The following is a 22,356-nucleotide window of genomic DNA, read 5'->3' on the forward strand; positions in this document are numbered from 1 at the left end:
AAAGACAAAAATGAAATTCTTAACAGGTATGAAAATTTATCTAAAATGACTTCACACATTGCAGTGGCTCAATTGAAAATTTCATAGCCCCTTTGTATAATTTTGAAAAGTCATGAGTTTTTTGTGATCAAGACCAAACAAAAAACATCGATAAGTTCTAATGGGGATAAATGTATTGTAAAAAATCTTCCAACAAAAACCAAAATAAGACAAAATTTGATAATTTTTAAAGGAACTACGGCATCATTCGACAGTTTTTAAAAATCAATACAAATATCAATAATATATAAATGACTTGTTAAGGAATAGTTGTTGATAAGCAAAATTAATAACATTTTTAATTGTTATTTTTGAAATTTATGGTAATGTCATTTTTTTCTTTTATTTTAAAGATGTAATTGGTTATATTTAATTTACATTTTTGGCATTGTTAAGGATTTGTGATAGTGCTTCTTAATTGTATATAAATATCTAAATTATGTTTTTAGGATCATGCCTGTTCCATCTGCACTCAGTGAAGTAGTGGTGCTTGAATATCCTAGTTCAGTAACATTTCATGGATATGTCAGAGTCACAGTATGTTTTGGAGAAGTCTGCATATTTGGTTATGAACTGAAAGAGAGGAAAAAAATTAAAGTATTGAGCACTGAAGGCACTGGCTTGAAGAAAGCAGTTCCTGTAAAATCCTGGACTAAGGGATCATATGTTTATTTAACAAGCCAACTTTTAAAATTAACATCCAATGAGTCTGATATTGATGTAGACGAATTTGTAAGGAGTATTAAACCAACAAGTGCTGTTCTCATAGTTAGACGACTTATACTTCCTCCTTCATTACGGTTTCTGGAGTTGTATTATCCTAATGCTGTTCAAACCCAGTGGCCTAGAAATAGAAAAAAGGAAACACTTGAACTATGCAGTACTCAAGATTCTTATGTTATTGATATAAGTGATGAATTTGAAAAAATATCAGAAGAAATAAACCAAATTATCACTGAGGCTGGTAAGAAATTTTAAATTTAAAATGCTTTTCTGTTATCTATAAAATGTAAATAAATTCCTTTACCCTTTTTTTAAATATTTTAATAAAATGCTTATTAAAGAGCAAATTTTTCCAATAATATTCTCCTTTAGTAAGAATAACGTTGCTTAAAATTAAATAATTTTTTCAATATTTTTCAGTTTAGTTTGCAATTAATTAAATATTAACAATATAATGTAATCTTTTATAAAACTTCCTTTATCCCTTATAATATTTATGAGTGAAATACAAAAAATATTTGTTCAATAATTTGTATTTTTCTTTTATATAAACTATTTGAGTTCCACTTTTTTATATGTAGATTACATCTGAAATGGCGGGAATTGTGTATGTCTCTCTCTTAATATGTATAAAATAAGATTTAACAGTACTTTTTTTTACAAAGGTTGCAATTAACAAATGATTCACAAAACCAATCTTCATTAATTTCTTTTGTAATGAAGCTGACTAGGAAAAATTTATTTTACTTCATAGTATAAGTGTCAGGGAAGTATTAAATATATATTTTGGTTCTTGTCTTCCTTATCAAAAAGTACCCTTTTACAAATTTTAAAGGTTCTTTTCGATAAGGAAGATGTAGATTTACTGTAATCAACACCACTAATAGAAATCTCAGTTGAAATTTTCATGCTTTGATAGTTTACTTTCGTATATTTTTTTCTATGGATTATTTATCTTGGTGTCAAAATCAACCTGCATAAAACATTAGTAAAATGTTTTTTTTTTTTAAATTTCTTTATTCATCCATCCATTCAGTCTTATCCAGCTTTGACTTTTGAATTCTTTATTTTTTTAAAAATATTAAAGAGAAATCAAATTAGTGAATTTTTATTAATTGAATTCATTTATGTATTTCTAATTTACTGTTTTGAAGAATTTAATTATTTGATTGTTGTTTTAAAAGTTTCAGATGAAGAAAAACCTGGACCTCTCATATTAGTAAGGGGGGAAAAGAATTTGGGAAAATCAACTTTAATTCGTTATCTGATGAATTCGACTTTAAACAAGTAAGTTTCATGAAAAAAAGCTTGTGCATGTGTGATGAGATCACTCTGAGACCATAGACAATAAGTTTATTTGGCATGTAATAAGTGCACCAAGTTCTCAAAAATAGTAAAATGTATTAAAATAGATGAAATTGAACTGTTAAGTAAATTTTGTTAAGCAATTGAGAATTTTGAGAAGCAGAATTATGAATATTTCCTTATGTAGTAGATATCCGTTGAGGGTTACAAGTGATTCTATTGTAATCAAGAAGAATAGAGACATTTCTTTTCAGTTTTAGAAATGTTTTTCATTCTATTCTAACAGAATGGACTGACATTTTGCCATGCAAATTTTGTAAATATTGAACAGGAAACTCAGAATATTTGGGTCTAATTTTTCATTCTTCATTGCAGAATCATGAGGAAAAGTTGTTCAATTGATTCAAGTTATCTAGACCATTTAAACCAAATTAATATAAGTTTATGCTTAATTTAAATACCTAATTGTGATAAAATTTCATTTGGGACAGTTGCATTTACATTTCTTGATCAGTCTGCGTGACTTATAATTGCATAAAGCTGATTTTTTAAGTGGACGCAGGTTGTGATTCTGCATTGTAAATTTTTCATTGAAACATGCCATCTGTCATCCTCCCCCCCTTTGTTTGTGGAAGTACCATAGCACTGCTTCCACTTATGACATATTTTTCATGTGAAGAAAAAATTTTACTCTTTAAAGTAAAATTGTTTTATTGGATAAAATTAAATGTAAACTATATAATGTGAATTCACATTAGGTAGCCAGTGTACCAAAATCTCTAATAACACATTTCTTGAAGAAAAAAAAATCAAATTTGTGAGAAATGCTATTATAGAAAGGATAAACATCAGAATAAAGTCAAAGAGACATTAGAACATTAATATTCTTTAATCTGTGGTCGAAAAGGAAATATTGGAATTATTTTCTTATATACTTCATAATTTATGAAAATTACTAATTTCTTATTTTCATATGGAATTTCTTTAGTTGTGATAGCTGTTAAATTGTGCCAAAATATTCTAGACTCAATTAATTAGTATCAATTTTATTTGGCATCAAGAATGCTTAGTGGAAGAATGAAAATTTTAAAACTGGCTCAAAAATAAAACTGAAACATGTTATGTTTCAGATGGATAAAGATATTTGAAGAGATTTTGAACAGTTGATCTGATAAAGGAGTTTGAAAGGCATATGATGTGTGCAGTATAATGTGTACTTGTACATTTGTGTTTTTATTTAAAAATTTGTATCTAAGGTGGAGAGAATGTTATAAGCAGTGGCAGAATTAGGAAAAAATTTATAGAAAGAAGCAATGTATAGCAGTTATTGAAGGAATTTCTTTTGTTATACTGTATTTTTGTGGCATAAAATTGGCATTTTTTTTAAAAAGTTTGAATAATCAATATAACTTCCTTTAAAGAAAAAAAAATATCAAATTCATTCCATTAATTGTAGCTTAAGGTTGCACTAAAAGTTTTAGAGTAAGCATTCTTAGTAAATGGGTTAATAATTAAAAAAAAAAAATCTGAAAATATGTCTTTTATGATTTTCTTTAATAGAAGTATGGTTAGAAATTTTTATAACACATATAAATGAACTTACATTGGATCAATGTATCACATTGTGTAGAAGAGCAATGTTGAGCAATAAGAAAAATGTCTTGTAACTCATCTTTTAAAAGCTTGTTTGGAAGATTTTGATCTCTCTTCCCATTTTCAAAGTTGGGAAGATGAGTGGCTTCTATCATTCATAGGTGGTCAACTTCTTTGTTCGAAGAATAGAAATTTGAGTGTTCTCTTTGAAAAATTCTGTATGGTAAAAATTAATGTTTTATTTGTTATTTACTTTTTTTTTATACCCACAGAGAAAGTTACTTTCTCTGATTTTTGAAATTATAAACATAATATGCTTTAAATTCATAGGTGTGGCTTTTGAAATTTTTATAATAACTAAAATAGTATTGCTTGTTTGAATTGTTTTATTTTCATGATAAAAGGTTTGCAGGTACAATTTTTCTTTTTTTATTAACAGATCAACACCATGATAAATATTTAAAAAAATTTATTAGATTGTTATTAAAAGAAAAATACTTGCCTTGAATTTTTTACATGCACCAATAATCATTTTCATAATATGTGTTTTCATCATTGTAATTGCTTAAGTTAATTCTGTAATTTACTTCTATAAATACTGTAATTTACTTCTATAAATGCTGTAATTTACTTCTAGTTAAATATCAAATGATGACAGAGCTAAGTATGATTGCTGTTTAATAAATAAATATCTACCAATAATAAAAATGTTTCTTTTAGGCATCCTGTGTTTTATTTCCTCGACACAGATCTTGGTCAAACAGAATATACTCCTCCAGGTGTTGTTAGCTTAATTCGAGTGACTAAACCTTTGTTAGGTAATTTTGGATGAATTATATATGTATATCTAACTTTATTTCTTTTTCTGTAGTGATGAATCCATTGCTTCAAAAGTGTAATGAAAAAAATATGATTTTTTTTAAAATTCAATATCTCTTCTTTTACAAGAACTAATGGTATCTATCCCATTCAAAGATGGAAAGATACCATTATCATTTTTTTCAAAAGCACTATAGTCAGGTGAAATCAGCAACTCAGAGTTTAATGATTTAAAAGAGAGAGAGAGAGAATGACAGTTTGGTCGAATAGATTATGGATGTTTTTTTTTAATTTTCACTAAACAAAAAGTATATGCTTTAAAGCACTCATTCGACATTCCCACATTAAATGAGTTAATTTACTTGTGTGATTGATTCTCATCAGTGAAGGAAAAGCAACTAAAGGATTTTGAAATGAATCATTCTTAGTAAGGATTGCAACAGTTCTTTAGTTTGAATTCTTACTAGAGAAGATTAATCAATGGTCTTTGAAAGTTGCATTTCTCTGTTAGAGATTTTTGAAAATTGAATTATTCTTGCCAGGGAAAGAAAATCAGTCAGTGGTTGTTGAACTTAGTAAAATAATCATCGATGTAGGTAGTTAAAAGAAAATTTGGTGAAGTTTTGAGTCATCATCTAGTCCTGTGATGGATAAATTTTTGAACTGTACAAGTTTGCAGAGATCATTATCTCATTGTATATTTTGTAAATAATATTCAATTTGTAAATAATATTCAAGATTTAAATTATTTTTACCGTGTTTTTTTCAATTTAAATATGATTACCTGTAAATAAATATTCATAAGGGCAAGATTTTGTCCAAGCTCATTAAAAATTGGGCCGTCTCGAATCCCTTGGTCATGACATTACACTGTTAATCTTGAAATATGACATGAGTAACATCATTAAAAAGGTATTTTATGGTTTTGTATATTTTTATAGAATACCAATTATGTTCCATAAAAAAACCAGTTATAGCAATTAAGATTTTAATTATTATTAAACTTAAATTTTAGAAATTTTGTTTAGATAAAGTTTTACATATCCTTGTATTTTTCTTCACATATCTAATAAGCCGAGAATAGAATTGTCTCTATTATGTGATTTTTGGACAAATATAAAAATGGCACAAAAAATCAAGTGTACAGATGCAAATAATAATAATAATAATAATTTTTAGATATTGTAACTGCGTAGCCAGAATACTGGAGTGTCACTAAAGCTTTTTAATTTCTTTTATTCTAGATAAACAACGTAGGTACACACAGTCAAACATAAATATACAAATAGATCAAAAATGCTAAAATAAGAATCTGTATGTTTAAAATAATAAAGAAAACCATTTGACCAGTCTCTCACTCCCATTTGTTTAAATGTGCTAATTTTTGTGACATATGAAAGGTCATGGCCACTATATATGATTTAGGATTGCCTATCTTCTTTCTGCCTTCCTTTTTGAGAAAAATTGAAAGAAAAAGAAGAAAAAAAACTTTCGTAAACAAGTTTTGAATTTTTTTTTTTTTTTTTTTTTGTATGAAAGCTTATGACCTCTAAATATATCATCAATATCTATTTGCCTTTCACCATTCTCCACGTTTCGAATGGTGAAAGGCAAATAGATATTGATGATATGAAAACTTCTCTATACATTCTCTATGGAAAAAATCTTGTGGCAGAGTTTGCCAAACCCATCCTCTGAACCTGATTTTTTTTCTTCTGCGAAAGCTCATGACTTTTTAGATGTGTCATCAAAGGTTGCCTGCATTCTTTTAGTTCATATAAAAGCTTAGGGCCCATTGATACATTATCAATGATCACTTACTCCTTCCCTCTTCATTTCAGAAGATTTTGTGTAGCATGGTCCTCAGCCCCAATAACTGGAATCTCCAGTTATCACTTCCAACTTATCAGTTTCACTTTGAAGTATGCTAAACAATCAGAATGCTCTGCTGTTATTATGCAGCTTTTGCTTATATTACTGTAGCTGTTCTTTTATTATATTTATGTTGTGATAAGATGTGGTTAATAAAGGTGATTATGAGGTGAATAAAGGTGATATGATTAATTTAATCTTATTATCCAAATATCTTAGATAAACATATTGTTACAAATCTGTAACTTTGCTACCCGGCATGAATAGTGTCATCGTGAGAAAGACCGTTGTAAGATCTGTGCTGAGCAGCTGCCGCGTCAATGACCTGAGAGCTTGGCGACCATTTGGCGACTAAATGGATACTACTGGAAAGTTCGAGAAGTTTCATGATCCATCCAGTAATAACAGAGATACACCTAGGTACGTCCTGATTGGTCTGACAATTCTAGCCCCGCCTCCCGGAACTATAAAAGACCTGCAATCTGAAGCTGCGAGGAAGATGTCGTGTATATCGTCAGAAGTCGTGTGTATCGTCAGAAGTGGTGTGTGAGAGAGGAGTCGACACGTAGAGAAACTGAAGGATTAGCAAGCAAGCAAGTTGCTGAACTAATGATTAATTAATTGTGCTGCGTCATTACGATTAATTGATTAGTGGTATTTGTTGCAGTAGAAAAATTTTGTAACAATATTAATGATATTAATACAGTCTGTCGCATTAATGGATGTAAGTAAAATAAATGTTTTAAAATTAAAAGACAGCACTATTTTAAATTATGATTGTTTAATAATGATAGTGTTCTGATTGGTTGGGTATGTTTGCAAAATGACTAATTCTGTCCAGTTGCTGAATTAAAGGGCTCTTTTCTGAAATTATTTTGGAATTACTCTTGAAAATAAATATTTATGAGCCAGATGACTCTTGAAGACATATTGAGAAGTAAAGAGTTTTTGTACAAAATTTAAATTGGCAATATTGGTACATTAGATATTTTAATTAGTGATTGTGTCTGACAAACTTGATCATGGTTTTTCCTAACAGAAATGGGCAGTAAGGTTACTAATTATTCTTGGAAAGTGTCTGTTTGGGAGAAGGATGAATTGATAAAATATTCATGTGATCATGAATAGGATTATTTTTATATGAAATAAAATTTGGTGAAATCAATACAATGTTATTGGGGGAATGGTTCTTTAATTTTGATAATTGTTGAAAAAAACAAAAGATATATTAGCAAACTGTTGATTGCCAAAAGTGGCTAATTAAATAATTATTCCAAGTGAAACGTATTGTATGCCAATTACAATATGCTGGTGATTTGAACCCCAGATGTCACAGTTATAGCATATTTATTTCCTCCCACCAGGTTTTGGTTTTCTACAAATTCAGGTTAAAACAAAGAAGAATTTTCATGATATTTACATAACATTTCTTTAGATGAATTCCAGAGTTCTTTGGGGAAAATGTTATATAATATTTATGAATTGTTTAAGGCAGGAATTCTTCAGTTGTTAAATTCTGTGATCTTTTTTTTTTTTTTTTTTAGCAACTTCACAAACCTATAAATATCCATTCCATCTTCAATTCATTGAATTTCTGTCAGAGGTGAATAGCACACTTTCTTTTGGAAAGAGATATTTTGGTTCAAAAAGGAACTTTTATGTAGAAAAAATAGTTGTGCGTTTTGATAAAGATTTTAAATCCACGTCACATTTTTTTAATATAAATATGGAAATTTGCATTTTCTGCACCCATTATTCTAATTACTTTTCCTCCCTTGCTTTTATATCATTTATCACTTGTACTTTCAAGGGAAAGAAATTTGTTGGTGAGGCCTGTGTATAAGAAAAGATTAGATTTGAATCAACAATTCCAATGTTGTAGAAATCGTTCTTGGAATTAACAAATGCTGCAAATTAAGTGAATGCTAGCAGAATTATGCTTCACATATTATAGAATGGATTTCATGATCTCAAAAAAGTATTCCATCAAAATGCTTGATCTTATGATTCCTGTATACCTTAGAAAAAAAATCAAATTCACTCATTTGTGAACACTGTATATATTTTTATATAAACAATGTGTATTTCGATAATAGTTTGCATGCATTTAAAAAAAATACAAAATGTGTTTATTCATGCCATGTATTATTATATTTATATAAATGGTTTTATCTTGCATAGGCCCTCCATTTGCTCATCAGGAGAAACCACTAAAGTGAGTTTCAATTATTTCTTGATTATTTTTACTGCTTGCTCATAATAAAGTATTGGTGTAGTGTAATGTAATGATTTCGAGATTTTTAAAATACTTAAAAAATTTTAAATGGCTATTTTTATTTAAAAATTAATGTTAATGTAATTGATATACAACAGTGATAAAAGTATAAAAATTAAACTTATGGAATTATTTTATATGGATTTTGAAGCATTTGAACAAGTTTTGTATATAAAAATTTTTATTTTAAATGTAAAAAAAGAAATATTTTGCAAATTATTCTGCATTTTTCTATTTTATTCGAAATTATTAGGTCATATATTCAGTTCCTTTATCTCTGCCATATATTTTTGTATTGTTGTTTTAAGGTTCAGCCCTTATTGTATTATGATTATATTACTTTATTTATTTTACAGTCTTTCAAATTTTCATTTTTTTATATTTTTTAAGTTGGTGTGGTTAAGAATTTTATTAATGAATAGGAAAGTAATTAATTTATTTCTTTTGTGTGTGACAAAATTATAAAGGTCAGGAAATTGGAAAAAATCAGAAAAATTTGTTCTAAAACGAATTTTTAAAAAAAAATCTGACTTGATGTCTTTTTTTCATAAATTGTATAAAAAAATTTTGGCAACTAATGAAAATCAATAACCAGGTATGCAGACTTCATAATACTAACAAATATCTTGGTATGTGATTTAGGACTAATACTACTACTCTTAGAAATATCAATATTTCTCTTATTTGGCCTATCCTATTATATGGATATCCAATTTATTGTTGTGTTATGGATTCAAATCTGTAGAAACCTGAATGAATCCAGCTTAGTGCTACTCGATTCATCACTTGACTACAAAATTCTTGTACCAATGATATTGTGTTTTATGAGGCAGATCTACAACCCCTAGATCTTAGAAGTGCTTGTCTGTTTAAATTCTACAATAAACTTTGCAGTCTTGATTCATGAAATAGAACATCTGCTTTTCTCAAAATTTCAGAGCAACAATCAAAGACTCAAAAAAAAAAAAAAACAGTCCATTTAGTCAAGTACTCACTAGCACTCTAGTACTGTGGAACAGCATCACTTGAAACAGTATTTTGATCCATCTGAGGGTCTTGCTGGTGTATTTTATCATACTGACCTTCCTGTTCAAGTGAGCAAGCAAAATGATTTTCCAATTTATCTTAGGCAACTGACACTTGAGAGAATTAATCATATTCCAAGGGATGCAGTTGAAATGTATATGGATGGTAGCAAAAATTTTGACTATACTGGCAGTGGAATTTGCATCAAATCTCAAGATGAAGAGAAGTCCGGAATTCTGCTGTTTTTTCATAGTGAGCTTATTACCATCAATGAAAGGCTGGAATTGCTTGAATCACTCACTCATAAAAATGAAATCTGGATTATCTCAGATAGTAGAAGCTCAATTCAACACTTGGCCAACTGGCATAGTTTGAGGGATATTGTGGGAATGAATATACTCAAAAAACTAAAACGCTTTTCCGTGTCTCATCAGATCTACCTACAAAGGATATCCTTTCATGTTGGCATCGAGGGTAATGAGATTGTGGACCCCTGCTAAAGCGGGAGCTAGTGTTGCCTCTGAGCCTATTGAAACTTTCACCTGCATGGAAATTTTCTAGAGAGCTAAAAGCCAAAATAAAACCACTTGGCTTGTCCCACCTGTTTATCAGTGATATAAGAGTAGTCATCCAGGGGAATCTGACTCTTGATTGTAGTAGTCCAGATCAGGCTACTTTTACTTGCTTTCTCAGTGGGCACCTTAGAGCAATGAAATATTCTGAGGGTTTTAAGGGCTTTGGATTCCGCCCCAAGTATTTTACAGAAAGGCTTGACCTGATCTAATTCTTATTTACTTGGACTTCTCCAGACAGGATCTTATGTTATTGTTGTTATCCATTGTTAGTATTGGACTTCTTCAAGGTGCAGAATTTTATAGATTGACTGCTGTTCTTGGGGATGTGCAAAAATAAAAATACCTGGTATGCAAAAAGGAAATTGGAATTTGCCCATAGATGACAGTAGCTGTCAATGTAGTTACCTTCATATTGTGCCATTTTATTTCTTTGATAGCTGACAAGATTTTTAATTCACAACAATACAAGTTTTATAAAATAACATTGGATATGTTGAGTTTTGTGCTTACAAACTAAGATTTTGGACACATTGATTTCTGTTACCATCTAAAGAAAATTGCTGTAGAATTGCATCGAATGTTTGTCGAAGCTTATGGTGAGAATGCTCTTGATAAATCGCAGTGCTTTGGTTGTTGATTTGTTTGGAAAAGTCAAACCACAGAAATCCTCTGCCTCTATAGCACCTCTGATAATGAATTAATTTTCCTGAAATTTGAATTTGTTTTTATACATTTAATGGATAATAATTTCATTAAATGTATTTAGCTGCCATTTCTCCATTTTTCTGAATACTAATTATTGACAGAAAATCTTTGTACTGTGGTAGTGAATAATTTCAAAAAATTGCTTGATTTTTAAAATTTATTTCAATAAAATTTTGTGACTTAAAGTGCATAATTCTTAATAATTAAAGTGTGTAATAATTCTTTTGTTTCTATAGAATGATTTTTGTTGGTTCACTCAGTCCTGCAGCTTCCCCCTCATTGTATAAGAAAAGTATTATGTGCTTAATGAAGTATTTCAAAGAGCACTTTCCTAGAGAGGTTCTATTTGTGAATACTATGGGATGGTGTCAAGGTAATTAATACTAATTTGCCAAAGAAATAATTGGTCTATTGTACAAGTTTTGTATTATTAATTTGATAAATAATAGATTCGAGCTTGCAATTTTTTCAAATAATTACTTTTATTCCTAGGGCCAAATCTACATTATGGTTTTTTCCCCCTTTTCCTTGGGGAAAGGAAACATAAATTTTATTCTGAATATATATTTACTTATATATTCTTGCATTTTATTTAGTTACTTTTGAAATATGCTTAAATCTTAAAATAGATAAAATATTTCTTTAATGTCATTCATTTTGAATTTCAGATGCTTTTTATATATATTGCATAATTTTTGATATTTTTGTTTCACATGAATAAATAATGCTGAATTTATTGGTTAATATTGCTGACATTATTAAAAAATATACTGTTATATGTTAATCGTTATTGTTCGATATTGGTTTTGTATCTTGTAAAGAATTATTCATTTTCAATAACATAGATACATTTAATTCATTTCATGTTGCTAAATATTCTTGTTTTGATTATTGTGCAGTCAGGATTTGCCAACTAGTTTTGAAATGGGATTAAAGTAGATTTATATTAATTTTTTCATGTCATTTTAATATCAGAAATTTTAAAAATAATAATTGGTTCTCTTAAAATCATCTATGAATTTTTTGTCTCATTTTTCCAGAAATTATAGTTTTAAGTTGAAAAATAACTTAATAGATATAATTTTATTTTACATGATCTGAATTTATCATAATAGGAAATTTCCTTGAAGTTAATAGAATACAAGGTACCTGGAACTTCTAGATAATCTTGTTAAATTGCTTGTGTTTTTAAAATTTAAAAAAAAAAAAATCCAGTATGCACATACACTAAGAGCAAGAGAAAATACTACCCTTTCATATTGTGCTAGATATGAAAGATTAAATGCATAAAGTATTAATTGCATAAATTTCTTAATTAAGTAAAAAAAAAAAATGTTTGTTTGGAAATTGAAGAAAAGTCCAGATAGTATCAGACACAGAATTCTAATAGCAAAATTTTATGAAAATAACAAATTGTTAAAACTATAATAGATGAATTTTTCTAGTTCTAGTATCAATAGACTTGAATTTTCTATTATTAGTAGTATTGATACTAAAAAATAGTTCATATTGCTGTAGAAGTCATACTAAATAATAGTTATAGTTCTTAACTGAATTTATATTATCAGTAAAACTTATTAAATGGCTCATTTCTATCATTATAGAACATAATTATTAGATATGCTGGCTAATAATTCTTAATTTCTTTGCTTGAGATCATAGGAAGCAAGGGTTTGCCACAGTCTCAATTGTTATATTAATTTTTTACTAGTACTATACCTGTCAAAATGCCATTGTATGTGTAGTAGATTTTGTGTTTGTATAGTAAACATCTTTAGTTTCAAATAAAATAAAGAGCATATGCAGCACTTGCTGCTTTTCTTGTTCAATTGAAAGAGAAATGTCATTACAAGTTATATTTGGGGGAAACTTATGGTGACAATACTCTAATATGCATGTGTGTTGGTTTAGACTATTCAGGTAGTGATAACATATCTTTGCATTTGATGTATCAGAAGGATGTGTGTGTACAGTGAGCTTCTAAAAGCAGGTAAAACAATACATATTGTTTGCTACCATCTGTAACTGATAAATTTGAACCATTCATTGATAAAAAAACATCCACATTGGGCTACACGATGGGGAAAAATGATTTTACAGCAAATGTCTCTCAGTATCCAATTTTGATCCAAATCCCTTGTCTGCACATTCGTATTCTTATGAAAATAACTGAAAAGTGCAACTACACAATAAATAAAATTTTGTTAGCTATCTTATTACTAAAATTTTAATTTTTTTGGAAAATTTTGGTTTCAATTGGGTGATAAAATGTTTCCAAAGTGATTTTTTTTTTAAACTTTTACTGTATTGTGATACATAATAGGTCATGAATATAAAAATAAAAATTAATTACTTTCACAGCCCTGCCTGAGTTCTCTGATTTTCATGCGAAAGGGAGGGAAGATAGTATCTGTATAAGGTAATAAATAAAAATGCCTTGGGAAACATTTTCTGCTAGTTTCAGATGTGCTGCAATGCATTTTAAGTCATAATTTTTCAAAGAAAATTTGTCATTTACAATTAATTCTTCCTTAAATTGTGAATGCTAATTAATTTTTCTAATAATCCACTATATCCCGCTTTGATAAAATAAGTTCAGTTGTTAACAGGGAACAAATTATTGAATCATTTACATTCTGCAAAAAAGATATAGTAAATTATGTGCTTTACTAGTATGTTTATCAATAGCTTGTTTTCAAAAGGTTGAGATGCATAATGAATAAATCTTCGGTAAATTGTGCTTCAGTAAGAAATGTTTTGACAGAAAATTAGAACATATGAAACAAAAAAAAAAAAAAAAATGAACAGTATTCAGTATTGCACATTTTTCGGAAAGGATAAAAATGTTATGCTATTATCATGGAGTGTATATATATTTTGGTCATATCATCTTGACTTTATTTAAAAAATTTTGATATCAGAAAAAGGAATTTGGATTAGTTTTTCTTCTTTTATACAAAGACAATATAAATTTATAAAATTGTGAAGAGTTTTGAAAATTAACTTTATTCTTTCTCATGAAGAAGCATTTGTTGAAAGAGTATTTAGTATTAAAAAAGATATTGAAATTAAAAATTTGATTGAAGAATAATAAACAAAATATAAAATCTGTAGCCACTTTTCTCAATATATAAAATCTATAGCCACTATAGCAGTTTGACAGAATCCAGTAAGTAAAAATATGAGCACCAGCTGATTCAAAATATCACCTATTTTTGGAGGAACATCTCGAAAGAAGCAGCTGCCAATGGCGTAAGAAAAGTTAGAATCAGATTTCATTTTCCTACAGAAAAAGAAATTTCTTTTTGAAAAGGACAGCATTTGGGGGCATTCTTGGGATTTCGTAACAGTGTATTTGGCACGCCTTTCCATTGCAAGTGATCAATTTTTTTCAATGTGTGTGTTTCCTTTTCTTCCTTTGAACATCAAGCCAATCACACCTTGTATTTCAAAAACGAAAATTTTGTGTATAAATATTCAAAAATATTTTTAACTATTTGTAAAATATTGATCCATTGTTATAATTTTTAAACGATTTATTGTAACTTAATAAGTATTTTACTATAATTAATTTGTTTTCATTTATTGTTGAATTATAAAGTATCGAGTGTTATTGTTTATCTTTTCTTTTTGCTTATCTTTAAACATTATTAATACAGATCTCTTACTAAATTCTTTGAATTAAAAAATTGGAATAAATGTTATTGTTAATATTTTCTGTTAACATTTTTATTTTTCAATGCGTAAAATTCCCAATATATTCAATAAAGCTCACCATAATTTAAAAATAGTATTAAACACAAGAAATTAATTTGTTTGATAAATTATTGGTATGCATTTCTCTTGTGAAACCATGTGCCCCCAAAATTTACAAAATTCATTCATTCTGTTTTTAAAAATTTATATCTTTTAAAGAATTTAACAAAGAAAAAAATTGAGAAGGACCAATTTTCCACTCTTTTCTGTATAGTACAGATTAAGCATTCTGTCAGTGTATAATTGATGTGTTTGTTAATAGTTTTTTTTCTGTTAATAGTTTTATTCTATTCAGTTCCGATTTGAATGGTTGATAAACAGTATGGATAGGGGAGACCCCACTGGATGGAAATAAATCATTTCATTCTTTAGTAATTTGTGAATTGTGTGTGTTTTGTACTGGTTTGGTTGACTAAAAGTCAGTCTAAGGTATGCATCTTCTGGTATTAGTTAATATATTTGCAAAAGAAGAAAGTGTTTTCATAATTGGAGCTTATCTGAAATCCAGTGAATGAAAATGACATTTTTTGTTTTTGTTTTCTGGGTATTTAATTTTATTTCATATTGATTTTAATTAAAAAAGTAGAACTTGTTTCCACATTCAATTAAGAACCTATTGTGCAATTAATAAAGAAAAAAAATAAAGCAACATTATTCTGAAGATATTAGATGCATCTGAAAATAGTGAGGGAAATTTGTTATAAAACCTGGAAATATCAGTGAAAAGTCAGAGAAAATCAAGCAGCAGAAATGCTGGCCATCCTGATTTCAAAGTTTGTGAAAAACATTTGGCAATCGTTAGTGGTATTTTATGCTTATGTATAGTTGCATATTTACTTAATTAATACCGAATTTGTTTGAATTCATCAAACGAAGAATTTTATAATCAAAAGTATTATATTAATATTGTTCTGTTTATCTTGAAAGTGCTCATTTTATAAGATAACATTTGATTACACACCCTGTTAAAGGCAAATGTTTTGAGCTTTGGCATTTCCCAAGGACATTTTTGGTGATCTCTTTAAAAATTGAGATGAAAACTTTTAAAAGTAAATTGTAATGTTGTTCCCCCCTAAATTTTACCATTAATTTTTAAATTATTTAATTTTGAAACTCATATAGAATAAAAATATGCTGCTATCATCTTTGTTTTTAAAAAAAATAATTATGAATTGATTTCTTACTCCCACCATTTTATAGATGCTATTCTGTGTTTTTTTCTCTATTTATGATGTATCCTTTTTGGTAATTCTTATAATTTGTTTTTATATAGACGAAATATTTATAATGTTTTATAGCTGCTAAATGTTTTTTTTTTTTTTTTTTTGTATGTATGTTTTCTCTCCCAAAGGTTTGGGTGAACTATGCTTACAATCTTTAAGAGATGTTGTGAAACCTACAGTACAGGTTGAGATTGTATCACCTGACCATACTCCTGCATTGGAAAAAAAAGTTGAAAATGGAGTTACTTACTTTACAGTCTCGTCAAAAGCTCCTCCCAGCCAAAGGTAATTTTAATTTTGTAAATTTAAGAATTTTATGTGTGTATGTTTAATTATGGGCTGATGAGTTTATATTCATTTTAAACAAAACAATTCCTTCTCTATATTTTTCTTGCACTCAACCAAATTGTACTTGTAGGATTTTTAATAATTTTTACTTTAATACATAAATCAATTACATTTTCATGTAAGTGAAGATAAATAATGTTGAATCATATTTTATTTCTCTAAAACTCATCTGTTGATATTTTCCCCCCTTCTGAATTATCATCTTAACTTAGTGGGGGCAGTCCATTGTTTTAGACTCATTTCCACTATATCTACCATGCATTCATTCCTATCACATTAACTCTTTTACTACTGAGCTGGCACAACTAATTGTTCAAAATTTATCCTCTCAGGCAAGTTTCTGCATGAAATGAAGCTTGTATATAAAACGAGTAATCATCAAAGATGTTCTTGCTTAACATGCTGCAACACACGTTTGAAATAGAAACCAACTCATTAGAGTAGAATTTTCATTTTTGATTGGGCCGGGTTAGTAATGAAAAGGTTTAAATATAGCTGTATGAAGAGTCTTTCTGTTAGTTGTTCTGTGCAGAAATTTAGAGGGAAGTGCTTTAGTGTTATCATCATCATCTAATCAGGGCTCAAAATTATGTCTCCATTTCAGAATTTAACTATTATATATTTATTATAACTATGATATATAATGTTACAGTGAAAACCTGAAATCAGTCAAAACCCAAATTAACTAGGCAAAATGCATTCTAACTGACAGCGCTGGGGTGAACCCGAATTAACTAACGCGTGCTGACCGACAACGCTAGGGACAACCTGCATTAACTAGGGAACTTGAAATCAGTGGAGTAAAAAAAGTTGATTTCTTCAAATGAGCACATAAAATGTTATTTACCAGTTGACCAGATTATTTACCAGGAGAGCTGGTTTTCTCTAATTATTTCTGGTTTTATCCAGTTAAAACCTATGAATCTTGATTTCTTGTTCATGAAAGTTTCAAAGCAAGTGCAATTGTCTAGTTTTATTCTTGCTGGAACAAGTTTGTGCTGGTTGATTTATTTACGATGAGTGAAAAAAAAATGTTAATGCCTTTTGTGCTAAAAATAGATTTCTTGAACAATTGCAGTTGCTACATAAAAAACAGAATAACTTTAATGTTATAACATTTTATGAATACAACACTCTGTCATCTGAGGTTGAAGAAGCAAAATCTGCTATTTGCAAGATTTCTGTTTTGTACTTCAGATTAAAAATGTTTGAAATCAGTGGAATAAAAAAGTCGGTATTATGAAATGAGCTTGTATGCAAATTTCATACATGCTCATTTTGAACATACGTACTATGCAATGAGCAATGTATGTTCAAATGAGCCCATGAAATATTATTTACCAGTTGAAGATATTTTTGATGTTATCGAAAGTACACATGTGGCCATAGGTCATGGTGTTGGAAGCAGAATAAAACTTCAAGAAGAAAATATGCTAACATAATTACTGAGATTATACATTTTTTTTTTTTTTTTTTATTGATATATGAAACATGTCAACAGAAAAAAAATAGTAAAAAGGAGAAGTTTGGTTTCTAAATCAGTCATTTACTCAGAAATGAATAGTTGCAGCCAAGTGGATTTTCTTGACATGCAGTCCCAGGAAGATAATAAATTTAGTTTTATTATGGTTTACCAGGACCATTTAACAAAGTTTATGTTATTATAACCACTTCAAAGAAAAAGAGTTGAAGAGGTTGCTGTGTAAGTACTTAATACCTTTTTGATATTTGGGCTCCTTGAATATTTGATATTTGGGCTCCTTGAATATATATCTGATAAAAGAAGAGAGTTTGTAAATTCCGTTATAAAGCAGTTATGTATGTATTGGCCAGAATTGAGGATTGTTCATGGGAAACCTCATCACAGACAGTCGCAGGGTTCTGTTGAGAGAGCCAACCAAGATGTAGAAAGTATGTTGGAAAGATAATCAAGCTACAAAGTGGTTAAATGATTTCCGATTCATGAAAAACAGCGCTCTACATTCAGAAATTAAACTATCGCCATACAGAGCTATGTTTGGGATTGAACCAAGAGTGGGAATGACAACCACAACCTTGCCATCAAATATTTAAAAATATTGAAGACGAGGAGGAACTTCAGAAAATTTTTGAGGACATGAGTGCAGAAGTGCAAGTGTACTAATTAGAGAAGAAGCCAAAGAAAATTTAATAAAACAAGCCAAACAAATGGAAAAGATCTCCGATGCAACATATCCTGAATTTCATATTGTAGGTAATGTTGTGGTTCTCATTTCACATGTTGATAGCAAATTTGCAAAATCTCATTAGTGTAGTGCCTGAAAAAAAATAAAGATGACCTGTACAGAACTGGTACGAAAGATCAAGTTCTAAGCAAACTGAATTCGAGGTAAGAAAAGATATTTGAACTTAATTAATTCAGGATTTTTTCAATAAATATACGATTATTATTTATATTAACTTCAAATCCTATAAGTAATTATACAGTAAATTGTAGTTAAACAGGGTACAAGTTTGATACAAAAGTTTAACATATTCACTGATTTTCTGATCTGAATTCGATGTTTCGCCGCAAATTTTCTTGGCTCAAGAACAAAAAAATTATTACACAGTGCATTTATTCTACTAGTGTAAGCTTACCCCCCCCCCTTTTTTTTTAATTTTATTTTGTGGCTATCAAAGTTATCTTTGGGTTTCAATAATGTTTTTTTTTTTTTTTTTTTTCCATAATTTTTAAGACATACATATTGCATAGTTATTTATTTACACTTTTCAGTTTATTTATTTACATATATTACAACACTTTAAAAAACACAACAGTAAAATAATAAGATGAAAGAAAGAACCAAAAAATTAAGATACTTTTTTAAATACTTTTACATTTGGCATCTCAATGATTAAATGTGAGAAATTGTGCTTTATATTGCAGCTTACTCAGTTAACTTCTGCATAAAGAAAAAAATCAAATCAAATTCTTGAAAAATTATAAAATAATTTACACAAAAAGTCATTTTATTTTAACAAGTTAAGAGAATAGAGGCACATCAGAATTCAAATAGAATTTTTGTGTATATTTCTAATCAGTGTTGAAGAGTATTGCTACAAATTCATTTCTTTTTTCAGTGGTGTATCTTCTTTCAGTGGAAAAGAAATGAGGAATTTTAATCTCGTGGCTTATTTAGGTCAATGCCACAAACCTTACATGCCTATATCTCGGATAATTACATTTGATCGTGTTTGGTAAGTATCCTGAAATGTAAGATATATTTGAAAACGAAACTAATTTTAGTGATATATAGTAATGTTTAATTATTGAAATGCATTTGAAGGAATTTTATTAAAATACTGATTATTTTGTAGATCATAGGGGAAAACTGTTTTTCTTTTTTATTGTAATACCAAGTCACCTCAGGTGCTGGTTCGACAGGAATATTGGTTATATTTTACTTTTGATAAATTCAGATCCATGAATCCTGCCGAATTGAATGACGTTAAAGTTTTGTTATTTTAATAAACTCATGTAAGTTTATTGTACACACAAGCCTTCCTAATGGATACAGTGTCGCCAAGATACCAGGACAGTACAGAGAATTTAAAAATCTCCTGAAAAACAAGGAAAAATATTGGGAAAATTGAAAAATTTCTTACAAATCAGGAAAATACAAAGAATTTTAAATTCCTTGATTCTTTTCTTATTTCTCTTAAGACTATTTATAACCCATTGAGCTTTTCAGTATGAACATAAATCTACTTGATGGAAAATAAATGTTACTCTAAGAGCTATGTATAGAATATTTAAAAATAATCCACATGGATGTGTCGATTCCCTGGAAGTTACAGGTTTTTCCGATTATTCGTTAAAGTTTTGTTCTATCTGCTGGGTAGAAAATATCAGTGTTTGCAAGCATGCTCTAAAAGATTATGACAATATAAAGAAAGAGATAGATTTCATTATAAAAAAAATGCCTGATGCTACCACAAATGCTAATATAATAAATACTTGTAGGGATGAATTGATTTTGGAGGGTTGCCAGGTTACCGTAAGAACTAGGAAATCTGGGAAAATACATGTAATTTAAAAAATCAGCAGCAAAAACTGGGAAAACATTAAGTTTCTTAGTTATTTTTTTCCCACCTAAAAAAATGCTGACCTCTAAAGATTGCAAGATAAAATTTCGAAGTCATGGCTTCCAAAAATGAAACAATACCATTTGTGATTTTGTAATGCAGAAATTTATTTCTTTTCTATTCTCTCAGTTTTTATCTCCATTTAGATCAGTCCAGTTTCAATTTGAAAAACAATTGTTCTTTTTCCCTGAGATTTTTGAATTTCAACTAATGAGCATGCACAAGACCTCTATAATTTCGGGAAAGAATAGAATATATTTCTATGGCTAGAACATTCAATCTGTGGAAACAGCACAATGATGTTTGCTCTGTAAATTCCTATTATTAAATGTTAATTAATCGGTAAATGTTTTGTATCATTTCAGCAAAAATGTTATTTTATGTTTTATTTAGAGTCCTTAATTTTGTGACACAATTAAAGAAAATAAGGGGTAATGAGTATCTGCCCTCCTCACTAAATATATAATTTTTGTCTTGCTAAACTCTAGGCAATAAATAAAGAGGAACTTTTTTTTTCTATATGTAAATATAAATCTTTTTTTAATGTACTATTATTCTGTGTAATATTAAATTGTTGTTTCTATTTCTTGCTTTTCCACTTATTAAAATTATGAAGTATTATTATTCCATTAAAAGTAGTACATGAGTGCTGTTCAAGCATTTCCTCTTATATGCACAGAGGTTTCCCCTCCCCCTCTTCTTTCTTTCTGGATTTGAATGGCAGAAAGTTAGCAGTTCATGAAATTTAGATTTATTAAATGGATTATCAAAATTTAAAGAAATATAAAAAGCACTGGAAACTTCTATAGTGAGAGCAGAAAAAAATTCTTAAACTTGGGGTTGCAATTTAAGAACCTAATTTGAATATTGAATTTCATTTTCCAGTAAGAAATGCTAACTTTTTTTGTCATATCATCAAGTTCACCAGTTGTAAGGTAGTTAAGTTAAAGTTGGGATCACAGCCCTTCTCCTTGCTTTAGGCCATCCAAAAAATAAAAGGAGAGAAATAGAATTAATAATTATAAGACTTCATCATTATTTATGTATATATGTGAATAGATAATTTTGAAGATCAAAGATGATCCCAGTTTGATGTTAAAATGCTTCAATAAATTAGTTAGTAGAAAGAGTAAATAAATTATTCAACTGAAACCAGCCAAAATTAAACAACATATTACAATTTTGATCATGTTTTATGTATAAAAGGGAAATGTGTATCCATTACATCAAAGTTAGATAAATTCTGAGGAGGGAAAAAAGGGTGCTAAAATTTACATGATGGATTTAACAGAAACTAAATCTAGTGTGTCCCATGATGGGGGGGGGCAGATTTTTGCTTATTTTATTATGTAGTAAGAACAGATTTCTCTAATATATAGAGAGAGACTAATTAGTAACAAAAACCAAGTTAAAAGGAAAAAAAATTAAACCAAATAAAATGAAAATCTGCCCTGAAGACTTTCTCAAGAATCACCCTCATGCAAAGATTCAAAATAAGGGATTTTTTCTGTGAGGAATCTGACCTAAGTACAATAGTATTGACCCCTTGTGACACAAAAATCCCCTGAAATTAAGGACTAAGAGATACACTATTTTTTACAGAAATGAAACAAAACAAAAAATTATAAAAGAATACACCACTAATTAAACAAAAAATACAAAAACATAAAAACTCTAATAACCAATTATTGAAACAAAAAGGAAAGGACATACCAACAGCAGGTAAAAATTTTATAAGAAGTGGCCCATCTTGTTCATTTTGTATCTGCTAATGTCATTCAAGGTGATAAATAATTGGAGGTTCTTAGCGCCATCTATTGAGTTAGTTAATATGTAATGAAAAGTCTATTTTAATTTTTGGCAAGGTATTAATACCGAATCATCTCTTTATTTGATTAAAAAATCAATATTGCAGGTGTTTGTGGGAAATTCATTATTAAATTTTTAATGAAATTATTTGTTGCTTTAATATATGAAATTTTGTTATTAC

At 28.5% G+C, this 22,356-nt stretch overlaps 1 protein-coding gene and 1 long non-coding RNA gene across 3 annotated transcripts in view; one reads left to right on the forward strand and one right to left on the reverse strand.

Annotated features, from left to right (window-relative positions):
- The window catches only part of LOC129962569 (polynucleotide 5'-hydroxyl-kinase nol9-like), a 51,097-nt gene that overhangs the window by 20,233 nt on the left and 8,508 nt on the right, over positions 1–22,356 (forward strand). For both annotated transcript variants that reach the window (XM_056076336.1, XM_056076335.1), the window contains exons 4-10: positions 489–1,003; positions 1,947–2,049; positions 4,381–4,478; positions 8,533–8,566; positions 11,169–11,305; positions 16,040–16,196; positions 19,362–19,478. In XM_056076336.1, the coding sequence (XP_055932311.1) occupies positions 489–1,003; positions 1,947–2,049; positions 4,381–4,478; positions 8,533–8,566; positions 11,169–11,305; positions 16,040–16,196; positions 19,362–19,478 (1,161 nt within the window). The remainder of the gene's footprint in view (positions 1–488; positions 1,004–1,946; positions 2,050–4,380; positions 4,479–8,532; positions 8,567–11,168; positions 11,306–16,039; positions 16,197–19,361; positions 19,479–22,356) is intronic.
- Positions 693–22,225, reverse strand: LOC129962570 (uncharacterized). The gene is made up of 2 exons (XR_008783923.1): positions 22,080–22,225; positions 693–883 (listed from the first exon to the last, which is right to left on the reverse strand). It is a non-coding gene; the product is annotated as an uncharacterized LOC129962570 (long non-coding RNA).

This window comes from Argiope bruennichi, chromosome 3 (genome assembly GCF_947563725.1).
Source record: "Argiope bruennichi chromosome 3, qqArgBrue1.1, whole genome shotgun sequence".
Taxonomy (NCBI): Eukaryota; Metazoa; Arthropoda; class Arachnida; order Araneae; family Araneidae; genus Argiope; species Argiope bruennichi.